General features: G+C 38.2%; 1 protein-coding gene across 3 annotated transcripts in view; it reads left to right on the plus strand.

Moving 5' to 3' along the window:
* The first annotated feature begins 2,624 nt into the window (after positions 1-2,624).
* RBMS3 (RNA binding motif single stranded interacting protein 3) overlaps positions 2,625-13,537 on the plus strand; it is a 1,032,337-nt gene continuing 1,021,424 nt past the window's right edge. For all 3 annotated transcript variants that reach the window (XM_043885913.1, XM_043885914.1, XM_043885915.1), the window contains exon 1: positions 2,625-2,666. In XM_043885913.1, coding sequence (XP_043741848.1) covers positions 2,640-2,666 — 27 coding nt within the window. In that variant the 5' untranslated portion in view covers positions 2,625-2,639. The remainder of the gene's footprint in view (positions 2,667-13,537) is intronic.

Consider the following 13,537-nt stretch of genomic DNA (forward strand, 5'->3'; position numbering starts at 1 on the left):
CTGCACTGGGCCTTCTTGCTGCATGTGGGCTTTCTCTAGTTGTGGCGAGCAGGAGCTACTCTCTGGCCATGGTGCACAGGCTTCTTATTGCAGTGGCTTCTCTTGTTGCAGAGCACAGGTTCTAGTTGCAAGGGCTTCAGTAGCTGCAGCACAGGGGCTCCTTAGTTGTGGCTCGTGGACCTTAGAGCATGCACGCTCAGTAGCCGCAGCTTGCAGGCTCTAGCACACAGCCTCAGTAGTTGTGGCACACAGGCTTAGTTGCTCTGCGGCTTGTGTAATCTTCTCGGACCGAAGATCGAACCTGTGTCCCCTGAATTGGCAGCAGATTCTTATCCACTGTGCCACCAGGAAAGTCCTTTGTTGATGTATCTTTATTGTTACAAAAAAAAATACAAGAAAAATTAAATTAATAGTAAATGATATTTTTGTCCCAAATAATAATAATTGTTTGATTAACCAATCCATTACTAAAAACTCCGTGTTAACAAAATATAGACCTAGATCCAAGAGCTCAGGGAAGGGCCAATTCTAGAAAACATGTACAGCAAAGTAATGATTTTGGGGATGTAACACGCTTGATGCATATGTGCTCAGTCACTAAGTCGTGTCTGATTCTTTGTAACCATAGGGACTGTAGCCCACCAGGCTCCTCTGTTCATGGAATTTCCCAGGCAGGTCTACTGGAGCAGGTTGCCATTTCCTTCTCAACCACTGAGGATCTTCCCGACCCAGGGATCAAACCCGTGTCTCCTGTGGCTCTTGCATTGGCATGCAGGTTCTTTACCACTGAGCCACTTGGGAAGCCCAGTCTTTTGATATTTGTACTTTTAACTTCATATTCATGTAAACATAGATTTCCCAATAACTTTCTTATCTGAGGTCTCATTCTCTGATGATAGATCCATCACTGGTGGTAAACCCTGTGTGCTGACCACATGGTCATAGCTCCAAAAAGCCACATTGCAAAGGGGGGGACATATGCCTTTCAAAGTCATGACATCTTATACTCTGTTGACTGTTTTCAGTTACGTATTTCAGGGTGAAACCAGAAAATCAGTGGGATGTGTATTTCATGAAATGCCCAGTTTTTTATGTGATTGCCTATTTTCAGTCACAATTTCCACTGTAAAAAATATTCTGTGTAGAGGAGTGATTAAAAGAACTTTAAAATCTGAAGTCCACCATTTACTTTCTTTGTATGAGCCCCCTTTACACATAGAGGAGCAGAGAAAATAAGCAAATCATAAATCCTGGAGGCATTCGAGTCCTTGGCTTTAGTGGTTCTCAAAGTCATTTGTATATGTTCCCTCCTGGGCTTTGATTTTTGTGCCCCCAGCCCCGAGTCTGTGAGCTGATAATTCTCCTATCCTTTCTATAGTATAGGGTGGGTTTCTGCTGCTTATGATGACTCATATGAGCTATGTTTAATGATAAAAGTATATATTCATATTTACCCGTGTCCTCTGATTTCCTTTTTGCTTTATTATTATTGAATTCCTTTGTACTTCAGAGCTGTGTGTCATTTGTCACATAAGAGGACAGATTGACGAGTTGAATTTCCAGGTTTCTTCAGCGTTCTTATGTAACATGGTTTACAAAAATCTTTAAACATGAGATCATTCTCATGCAGTCTCATTGCTCTGCCTCCTAAAACAGTACTAAAATGTTACAGTAATCCTAGACTTTATGAGGGTAAGTACAGGAAATTGGTCCTAAAGGGTGCAAGAGCTGCACCACTCACTATCATGGGAGATACTTTAAAAAAGACATATCTTCTCATTATACATGAAATAAAGCTCATGAAAAAACTTCATGTTGCAAATGTGACTCATCACATCATCTTTGTCATCATGAACCAGGGTCCTACCTTAGACCTATAACCATCCCTCCATTTCTGTGAAGGTTAGATTTTTAGTTTGATTATTCTCAGGTTGTTATTAGAAAGTAGCTCATCTGATCCTTGCTTCATGATTTTTTTTTTTCTTTTTGAGGCAAGTTCACATCACATAAATGTTATCCCAAAAGAATTAGAAATGGGTAGCAGAAAATAAAGAAAGTAATACATGGGAAGTGCTATCCAGAGCATAAGTCACTGGACAGCAGCATTTCCACGTTAGGACTTTCATGGCCCCTTTCTCTGTAAAAACATATTTTAAATTGTCTTTTAGGACTTCGTTGGTGAAAAGACAGATGTACTGCTATATGATAAGCATTTTTGTGGCCCCAAAGTTCATATTTTTCTTCTAATTAGCATTATCAGTGAACCCGGGGCACTGTCTACTGTGCTAGGTGGGGCTGTGAGCCCCAAACAGCAGATCACCTATTGCTAAATGCACTCATCCACTCCAGTGTTCTTGTCCAGAGAATCCCATGGACAGAGGAGCCCAGAGGGCTCCAGTCCATAGGGTTGCAGAGTCAGACACGACTGAAGTGACGTGGCACACGCAGGATGCATGTAGATCAGGTTTTCACACAAGGAAACACCGTCTGAGGTAATAGAGGAGTGGAACACAGAACAGGTCAGTTTTCATAGCCAGAGAAGCATAGTAGGACACTGCCTGGTGAGAGAAGACTTTGGGCTGGTTTCAAGAGATGGGGTGAAGGTGGCAGAAGGAGGGAAGTCCCTAGAATATCGAGAAATGCTTAAAAATGGAGCAGATAGGAGGGTGAGTAGAATGACTAAACACAAAACCAGAATCTGATCTCTGCCCTCCAAGGTTATCAACAGAATCATGCATGTTAGAAATGACTCTAGGCTTAATAGTGCTTAGAGAAGAAATTTCTTTTATTTATATAAACAAAATAATTTGTGGTAGAGTGTCCATCTGTTTGCTTTTTGCCTTCTCTCAATGGAGGAAATTTACCCTCTGTATAATTGCAACTCTTTAAGAAAATCACTATTTTTTATTTTGTATTTTCCCCAGCATACCTTTAAACTAACTTCATAAGCTTTTTACTTGCAAATCTTTTAATCAAAGGAATGTGGAAGAGTGATGTGTTAGTGGAGACTGAAAAGCGCACTACTCCTTTCATCTGCAAGAAATTATAAGTCATAGCTCTTGTTGAACATTCTTGCCTTCATTTCTGCTGAACATAATGCCAAAACATTGCAGGAGTATGTGTAGAGGGTGGGGGAGGTTTTAGTTCAGCTTTTAAACAAGTTTATCAAGATGTCTTTGTGAGAATTCTGAAAGATTGATGTACCATAAATGTGTTGTAGTTCAGTACAGAGTTGTGTCACAGCGTGAGGACTCACTTTCTCATTTGCTAATAAAAACCCAACTCTCATTTATTTCAGAGTATGCCCTTTGCCTTAAAATGAAAACTGATTTTAATTGATTCCCTTTCAGTCAAAATCAATGAATTGATTTTCATTCAAGCATTGCATTGCCATTAATGTGATGGTGAAATTTCATGTTAATTACTGTCAGTTTCCATGGTCACATGTGTGTGACCATGGAAATAGTGGTATTTCTTTCTGTGGCTTACAGAGGAGATGGTTTGGGTAAATTACTTTTGTCTAGACAGACTTCTGCCTTTTGCTCTGTTGCTCATCAGGCAAGGGGACCAGGAAATCGAGTGGACGGCTGATGTTGCTGACATGTGGACCACAAACTGATGTGAAGGGTATCAGCATGATGCTCGTCAACTTGAATGACTGTATAGTCTCTTGGCAATTTCAGCAGGTGTTGTTTCTCTGTAAAATCCAGACATGTTTGGTCATTGACACTAAATTTTGATACATATGCAATTATTCTGGAGTAAGATGTTGCAGTGTTTCCCAAACTTGGAAAACAAAACCTCAGCCTAAACCTTAAGTGAACTGCTTTAGGTTAGCTTGTTGGGGTAACACAGGAGCCCGTGTGGCAATATGTCCAAGAGAATGTGTGCTTAGGGGAGAGAGGAAAAGAGTTCACAGTTGTCAAGTTATCTCTCTGAGTTAGTTGGTCATGCATAGATGCCACCAGCCTTTGAAAAGTCTACACCACTTTCATAAGAAACAGAAAGGAAAGTTTCATCTTAAAATTTTTTTTTCTCGTGTTTTTTCTTTCTCCTTGATGGCTTGTTTGCACCATCATCAGTCCAATAATCTGAGTTACAGAGATGCTTCCCTGCATATTGTTTATATGCATGTCTTTATGCTGGGAATAAAAACGTATATTGATAGAAACTCTGATTTTCTTATGTGTATTTGGCTTACAAGAGATTCACTTTCCAAATAAGTGATTTGTGTATACATAGCATGTAAGTTTCTGATGTTCTTTTAGGGTATTCTGAAGGACTTAGGACTTTTCCTGCATGCACCTCTCACCAATTCAGACATCCTTCAGGATTTTCTCATCACTTTTGACAAAATACCTTGAGTCAAAGGTTGTAGTGCAAAGTGCTCCAAACAACGTAAATTGGATAAAATCTGAGGCTGTGAAGAATGCTAATGATAATCTTCATTCAGCTGTTCTTCCAAAATTAGAAACTAAACCTGCAAAGTCTTATGTTCCTTTTATATTTTGTATGTGCAGGTAAAAAATGTTGGACTGTTTTTCATAATATTTAATTTGACCAAATCACATTTGTTTTCACCAAAAGAAGTATGCACTTTTCATTTACTGTGTCATCACTTTTCCTTCTTATGATTCTTTTTTCCCAAGCAAATGGATTTTGGCATCACATGCCCACTAGCTGGCTGTTCTTGAGCTGTGATGGATTACTTTTAATAGGTACTATTTTCCTACTTAATTAACTGGTCTTAGCTGGAGTTGTTTTTTAGGGCAAATTAGAAAAGAAACAATGGTTAAACCATTTACCCAAACAGGTGATGACACCCAGCTGTTCTTCCAAAATTAGAAACTAAACCTGCAAAGTCTTATGTTCCTTTTATATTTTGTATGTGCAGGTAAAAAATGTTGGACTGTTTTTCATAATATTTAATTTGACCAAATCACATTTGTTTTCACCAAAAGAAGTATGCACTTTTCATTTACTGTGTCATCACTTTTCCTTCTTATGATTCTTTTTTCCCAAGCAAATGGATTTTGGCATCACATGCCCACTAGCTGGCTGTTCTTGAGCTGTGATGGATTACTTTTAATAGGTACTATTTTCCTACTTAATTAACTGGTCTTAGCTGGAGTTGCTTTTTAGGGCAAATTAGAAAAGAAACAATGGTTAAACCATTTACCCAAACAGGTGATGACACCACCTGTTCTTTTTTAAAGTTGGTTATGTACACACAAGGTTGTATTTTGGGAGCATGAATGTGTGTGAGCATGTTTGTTTCTTTCAACTTGAAACTCTGCCTCTCTCTGCCTGGCTGACTGCCATCTCCGTGCCAGTCTCCATGGCAACTTTCTCAAGGATAAAGTAACAGAAATGTGAGGAGGCCGCCTGCCCACAGACAAGGCTGCCAGGACTCTGCCAAAACCCTGACTAGACGGAATCCTCCCTGTTCCATGAGGGTGAGGCAGGTTACACCAGCTGGATCCTCCAGTCCTGGGAGGAAAGTGAAAGAATGTCTTCTGACTGGTCCTCCCACAGACTGGAATGTACATGCAGAACCCACATGTCTCCACATTATTTTTTCCTTCCTAACCGCTTCAAATAATGGGAGTATTTTATATCTAACATTTACTTTTGGTTGATATTTTAAACTTTGGCCTCACAGAGACAAGTATCTGATACAGTATGTTTAAAACCCAATCAGGACATGATTTTAAGTATCTTTAAATCACTTTCATAAAAAGTTGACTAAGTGATGCATTTCTTAACACTTTGTCCCATGCTGCTTTCATGAAAAGAATGCATCAGCTTGCTTTTTTTAATGAATTATGATGGATTCATTCATGTTTCCCCAAGAAATTAAGATTATTTGTTGAAAAATATTGCTATGGACTGAATATTTGTGCCATCCCTCCCTTCCTCAATTCATGTATTGAAATCCTAACCCTCAGAATAATGATGTCAGGAGGTGGGCATTTGGGAAGTGCTCGGGTCACGAGGGTGGAGTCCTGATTGGGATTAGTACCCTTGTAAAAGATGCTCCAGACAGATTCCCTCGGCCCTTCCCCAACAAGAGGGGCACAACGAGAAGGCTGTGAGCCAGGGCCCTCATGGAAAACATGACTGTGCTGGCACCTTGAGCTTGGACTCTGGCCTTGAGAACTGTAAGAAATAAATTCCTGTTCTTTATAAGCTATTCCATCATGATATTTTGTTGTAACAGTCTGAATAGCTTAAAACAGATATGTACATAGTATATATCACTGATTCTCAATCAGGGACTACTTTTCCCCCATGAGGCACTTGGCAGTATCCAAAGATGCTTTTATTTGTCAGAACTGGGGCCATATTACAGTATCTAGTGGGTAGAGACCATGGATGCTTCTAAACATCTTATAATGGAGACTTACCTGTGGTCCAGTGGTTAAAATTCTGTGTTTCCAATGCAGGGAGTGCAGGTTCAATCCCTGATGGGGAACTAAATCCTGCATGCTTCACATCACAGCCCAAATAATAATAATAATCAATAAACATTCTGTCATGCCCAGAACAGTCCCCACAGCACGGCTTATGGGCCTACATTGTTACATAATTTAGTGCCATGGTTGAGAAACAGTGGTGTATATACAGAGATGTAATATTTGTATGTTGTGTATGTATATACATACACACGGGTTTTAAATAAAAATTCTAATGTGTAGAATGCTCAGATAGGAGTAAACTATGTGAAGGCACCTTTTTATCTTAAGTTGCTTTTGCTCCATCTGCTCAGACTGGGAACTAGAATTCTCATAAGAGTTATCAGTCTTGAATCCAGATTTATCTATTCAAGTTTTCTAAGCTACCCAATACTGCAATTGTTTTTTTTTTTTTTTCCAACTAAAAAATGATTACCCAATAACACCAGACCTTCTCTAGGGAGTGGAAACTATATATAGTTTACTCTGTCTCTAGGAATGATTTCTATGCAATGAACTAGAATATACAAAATGTCTTGGTATTCACAATCAATTCTTTTCCATTAGGAACTTGTAGAACACTTAGTAAGTTTGGCTAAGGAAATGTTTCTGATCCACAGAACCCAGATTGCTCATTTCTTCATCAAAGTCCTACTAATGCTCTTCACACTGTGCATCTTATTTCTACCCAATATTATTTAGCAGTTTCCTTAAGTCAAGTTTTTTTTTTTTTAAGCCAATTATGGAAAATTCTGAATTTCTGGTTTTACAAATGTAAAGCTCACTTTAAACACAAATCAAAGAAATTTTGTTATGTTAAGCAAGGCTACTAAAAGCATGGTTATATGAACTGCCAAAGTACCACTGGTCTGAGATGACTTAGGTATAGAAATTGAAAGTGAGCTTTTAGAAACTTCTAGAGAAGTTTAACCATGTACATGTCACCAAATAATTTGCAAATTCACAGAGAGGATCACAGATGGTCAGTAGCTAAAAAATAGTGGAATCACATGAACTCACATGGCGAGATCACATATTGGTCTGTGACAAATTAGAGATTTTTAAAAAATACCCGCAACTTCACTATTAATATTTTAAAAGGTAATATAAAGTATCTTATAGTGGAGGCTTCCCTACAATTCAGTGGTTAAGACTGCATTTTTTTTTTTTTATTATACTTCTTTTATTACCGGGAAATGACCTCTTATTTCATTCATGCATAGGTCAGTTCTGTTCATATCTGGTTAAGTTAGCCCTGTGTTTTGTTTTGTTTTGTTTTGTTTTTAATGTATTTATTTTAATTGGAGGCTAATTACTTTACAGTATTGTAGTGGCTTTTGCCATCCATTAACATGAATCAACCACGGGTGCACATGTGTTCTCCATCCTGAACCCTCCTCCCACCTCCCTCACCATCCCATCCCTCAGGGTCATCCCAGTGCACCAGCCCTGAGCACCCTGTCTCATGTATCAAACCTGGACTGGTGATCTATTTCACATATGATAATATACATGGTTCAATGCTACTCTCTCAAGTCATCCCACCCTCACCTTCTCCCACAGAGTTCAAAAGCCTGTTCTTTACATCTGTGTCTCTTTTGCTGTCTCGCATATAGGGTCATCATTACCATCTTTCTAAATTCCATATATATGTGTTAATATACTGTATTGGTGTTTTTCTTTCTGACTTACTTCACTCTGTATAATAGGCTCCAGTTTAATCCACCTTATTAGAACTGATTCAAATGCATTCTTTTTAACATCTGGGTAATATTCCATTGTGTATATGTACCACAGCTTTCTTATCCATTCTTCTGCCGATGGACACCTAGGTTGCTTCCATGTCCTGGCTGTTGTAAACAGTGCCGCGATGAACATTGGAGTACATGCATCTCTTTCAATTCTGGTTTCCTCGGTGTGTATGCCCAGCAGAGGGATTGCTGAGTCGTATGGCAGTTCTATTTCCAGTTTTTTAAGGAATCTCCACGCTGTTCTCCATAGTGGCTGTACTAGTTTTCATCCCCACAAACAGTGTAAAAGGGTTCCCTTTTCTCCACACCCTCTCCAGCATTTATTGCTTGTAGACTTTTGGATAGCAGCCATTCTGACTGGCGTGAAATGGTACCTCATTGTGGTTTTGATTTGCATTTCTTTGATAATGAGTGATATTGAGCATCTTGTCATGTGTTTGTTAGCCATCTATATGTCTTCTTTGGAGAAATGTCTGTTTAGTTCTTTGGCCCATTTTTTTATTGGTTCGTTTATTTTTCTGGAATTGAGCTGCAGGAGCTTCTTCTGTATCTTTGAGATTAATTCTTTGTCACTTGCTTCATTTGCTATTATTTTCTCCCATTCTGAAGGCTGTCTTTTCACCTTGCTTATAGTTTCCTTCATTGCGCAAAAGCGTTTAAGTTTGATTAGGTCCCATTTGTTTATTTTTGCTTTTATTTCCATTACTCTGGGAGGTGAGTCATAGAGGATCTTGCTGTGATTTATGTCAGAGAGTGTTTTGCCTGTTTTCCTCCAGGAGTTTTATAGTTTCTGGTCTTACATTTAGATCTTTAATCCGTTTTGAGTTGTTTTTTTTTGTGTATGGTGTTAGAAAGTGTTCTAGTTTCATTCTTTTACAAGTGGTTGACCAGTTTTCCCAGCACCACTTGCCAAAGAGATGATCTTTACTCCATTGTATATTCTTGACTCCTTTGTCAAAGATTAGGTGTCCATAGGTGCATGGATTTATCTCTGGGTTTTCTATTTTGTTCCATTGATATATTTTTCTGTCTTTATGCCAGTACCATACAATCTTGATGACTGTAGCTTTGTAGTATAGTCTGCAGTCAGGCAGGTTGGTTCCTCCAGTTCCATTCTTCCTTCTCAAGATTGCTTTAGCTATTCGAGGTCTTTTGTATTTCCATACAAATTGTGAAATTATTTGTTCTAGTTCTCTGAAAAATACCATTGGTAGCTTGATAGGGATTGCCTTGAATCTATAGATTGCTTTGGGTAGTATACTCATTTTCACTATATTCATTATTTTGATCCCTGAACATGGTGTATTTCTCCATCTATTTGTGTCATCTTTGATTTCTTTCATCAGTGTTTTATAGTTTTCTATATATAGGTCTTTTGTTTCTTTAGGTAGATTTATTCCTAAGTATTTTATTGTTTTCATTGCAATGGTGAATGGAATTGTTTCCTTAATTTCTCTTTCTGTTCTCTCATTGTTAGTGTATAGGAATGCAAGGGATTTCTGTGTGTTAATTTTATATCCTGCAGCTTTACTATGTTCATTGATTAGCTCTAGCAATTTTCTGGTGGAGTCTTTAGGGTTTTCTATGTAGAGGATCATGTCATCTGCAAACAGTGAGAGTTTTACTTCTTTTCTAGTCTGGATTCCTTTTATTTCTTTTTTTTCTCTGATTGCTGTGGCTAAAACTACCAAAACTATGTTGAGTAGTAGTGGTGAGAGTGGGCATCCTTGTCTTGTTCCTGGCTTTAGGGGAAATGCTTTCAATTTTTCACCATTAAGGATAATGTTTGTTGTGGGTTTATCATATATGGCTTTTATTATGTTGAGGTATATTCCTTCTGTGCCTGCTCTCTGGAGGGTTTTTGTCATAAATGGATGTTGAATTTTGTCAAAGGCTTTCTCTGCATCTATTGAGATATCATATGGTTTTTATCTTTCAATTTGTTAATGTGGTGTATCACATTGATTGATTTGCATTGTTGAAGAATCCTTACATCCCTGGGATAAAGCCCACTTGGTCATGATGTATGATCTTTTTAATATGTTGTTGGATTCTGTGTGCTAGAATTTTGTTAAGGATTTTTGTGTTATGTTCATCAGTGATATTGGCCTGTAGTTTTCTTTTTTTTGTGGCATCTTTGCCTGGTTTTGGCATTAGGGTGATGGTGGCCTCATAGAATGAGTTTGGAAGTTTACCTTCCTCTGCAATTTTATGGAAGAGTTTGAGTAGGACAAGTGTTAGCTCTTCTCTAAATTTTTGGTAGAATTCAGCTATGAAGCTCTCTGGTCCTGGGCTTTTGTTTGTTGAAAGATTTCTGATTACAGTTTTGATTTCCGTGCTTGTGATGGGTCTGTTCAGATTTTCTATTTCTTCCTGGTTCAGTTTTGGAAAGTTATACTTTTCTAAGAATTTGTCCATTTCTTCCAAGTTGTCCATTTTACTGGCGTATAGATGCTGATAGTAGTCTCTTATGATCCTTTGGATTTCTGTGTTGTCTGTTGTGATTTCTCCGTTTTCATTTCTAATTTTGTTGATTTGATTCTTCTCCCTTTTTTTCTTGATGAATCTGTCTAATGGTTTGTCAGTGTTATTTATCTTCTCAAAGAACCAGCTTTTAGCTTTGTGGAGTTTTGCTGTGGTCTCCTTTGTTTCTTTTTCATTTATTTCTGCCCTAGTTTTCATAATTTCTTTCCTTCTACCAACTCTGGGGTTCTTCATTTCTTCTTTTTCTAGTAGCTTTACATGTAGAGTTAGGTTATTTATTTGATTTTTCTCTTGTTTCTTGAGGTAAGCTTGTATTGCTATGAACCTTCCCCTTAGCACTGCTTTTACTGAATCCCATAGGTTTTGGGTTGTTGTGTTTTCATTTTCATTTGTTTCTATGCATATTTTGATTTCTTTTTTGATTTTGTATGTGATTTGCTGGTTATTCAGAAGTGTGTTGTTTAGCTTCCATATGTTTGTATTTTTAATAGTTCTTTTTTTTCCTGTGAGTGAGTGAGTGAGTGAGTGAAGTTGCTCAGTCGTGTCCGACTCTTTGCGACCCCGTGGACTGTAACCTACCATGCTTCTCCATCCATGGGATTTTCCAGGCAAGAGTACTGGAATAGTAGACTCTAATCTTACTGCATTGTGATCAGAAAAGATGCTTGGATGAGTTCATTTTTTTTGAACTTACCAAGGCTAGATTTATGGCCCAGGATATGACCTATCTTGGAGAAGGTTCCGTGTGCACTTGAGAAAAAGGTGAAATTCATTGTTTTGGGTTGAAATGTCCTATAGATATTAATTCAATGTAACTGGTCCATTGTATCATTTAAAGTTTGTGTTTCCTTGCTAATTTTTCTGTTTAGTTGATCTACCATAGGTGTGAGTGTGGCATTAAAGTCTCCCACTGTCATTGTGTTACTGTTTCCCTTTTCATACTTGTTAGCATTCTCCTTACATGTTGCAGTACTCCTATGTTGGGTGCATATAGATTTATAATTGTTATATCTTCTTCTTGGATTGATCCTTTGATCATTATGTAGTGTCCTTCTTTGTCTCTTTTCATGGCCTTTATTTCAAAGCCTATTTTATCTGTTATGAGTGTTGCTAATCCTGCTTTCTTTTGGTCTCCATTTGCATGAAATATCTTTTTCCAACCCTTCACGTTCAGTCTGTTTGCATCCCTTGTTTTGAGGTGGGTCTCTTGTAGACAGCATATATAGGGGTCTTGTTTTTGTATCCATTCAGCCAGTCTTTGTCTTTTGGTTGGGGCATTCAACCAATTTACATTTAAGGTAATTATTGATAAGTATGATCCCATTGCCATTTACTTTGTTATTTTGGGTTTGAGTTTATAAACCTGTTCTGTGTTTCCTTTCTAGAGAAGATCCTTTAGCATTTGTTGAAGAGCTGGTTTGGTGGTGCTGAATTCTCTCAGCTTTTGCTTGTCTGTATTTTAATTTCTCCTTCATATTTGAATGAAATCCTTGCTGGGTACAGTAATCTGGGTTGTAGGTTTTTCTCTTTCATCACTTTAAGTATGTCCTGCCATTCCCTTCTGGCCTGAAGAGTTTCTATTGAAAGATCAGCTGTTATCCTTATGGGAATCCCCTGTGTGTTATTTGTTTTTCCCTTGCTGCTTTTAATATTTGTTCTTTGTGTTTGATCTTTATTAATTTGATTAATATGTATCTTGGGGTGTTTCGCCTTGTATTTATCCTATTTGGGACTCTCTGGGTTTCTTGGACTTGGGTGGCTATTTCCTTCCCCATTTTAGGGAAGTTTTCAATTATTATCTCCTCAAGTATTTTCTCATGACCTTTCTTTTTGTCTTCTTCTAGAACTCATGTGATTTTAATGTTGGGGCATTTGACATTGTCCCAGCGGTCTCTGAGGTTGCCCTCATTTCTTTTAATTCTTTTTTTCCTTTTTCCCTCTCTGCTTCATTTATTTCCACCATTCTATCTTCCACCTCACCTTTTCTGTCTTCTGCCTCAGTTATTCTACTGTTGGTTCCCTCCAGAGTGTTTTTGATCTCAGTTATTGCATTATTTATTATTGATTGACTCTTTTTATTCTAGGTCCTTGTTAAACTTTTCTTGCATCTCCTCAGTCTTTGTCTCCAGATTGTTTATCTGTAACTCCGTTTTGTTTTCAAGATTTTGGATCATTTTCACTATCATTATTCTGAATTCTTTTTCAGGTAGACTCCCTATCTCCTCCTCTTTTGTTTGGGTTGGTGGGCATTTATCACATTCCTTTACCTGCTGAGTATTTCTCTGCCTTTTCATCTTGTTTAGATTGCTGTGTTTGGGGTGGCCTTTCTTTTTTTTTTTTTTGGGGTGGCCTTTCTATATGCTGGTAGTTTGTGGTTCCTCTTTATTGTGGAGGTACCTCCCTGTGGGTGGGGTTGGACGAGTGACTTGTCAAGGTTTCCTGGTTGGGGAAGCTTGCATCAGTTCTGGTGGGTGGAGCTGGATCTTCTCTCTCTGGAGTGCAATGTAGTGTCCATTAGCGAGTTTTGAGGTGTCTATGGGTTAGGTGTCTTTTGGCTGCCTGTATTTTAATGCTCAGGGTTATATTCCTGCATTGCTAGAGAATTAGCTTGGCATGTTTTGCTCTGAAACTTGTTGGCTCTTGGGTGGAGCTTGGTTTAAGTGCAGGTATGGAGGCTTTTGGACGATCTCTTGTCGATTAATGTTCCCTGGAGTCAGGAGTTTTCTGGAGTTCTCAAGTTTTGGGTTTAAGCCTCCTGCCTCTGGCTTTCAGTCTTATTCTTACAGTAGTCTCAAGACTTCTCCATCTGTACAACACCCATGACAAAACATCTAGGTTAATGATGAA

Source organism: Cervus elaphus, chromosome 24 (assembly GCF_910594005.1).
Source record: "Cervus elaphus chromosome 24, mCerEla1.1, whole genome shotgun sequence".
In the NCBI taxonomy this organism is placed as follows: domain Eukaryota; kingdom Metazoa; phylum Chordata; class Mammalia; order Artiodactyla; family Cervidae; genus Cervus; species Cervus elaphus.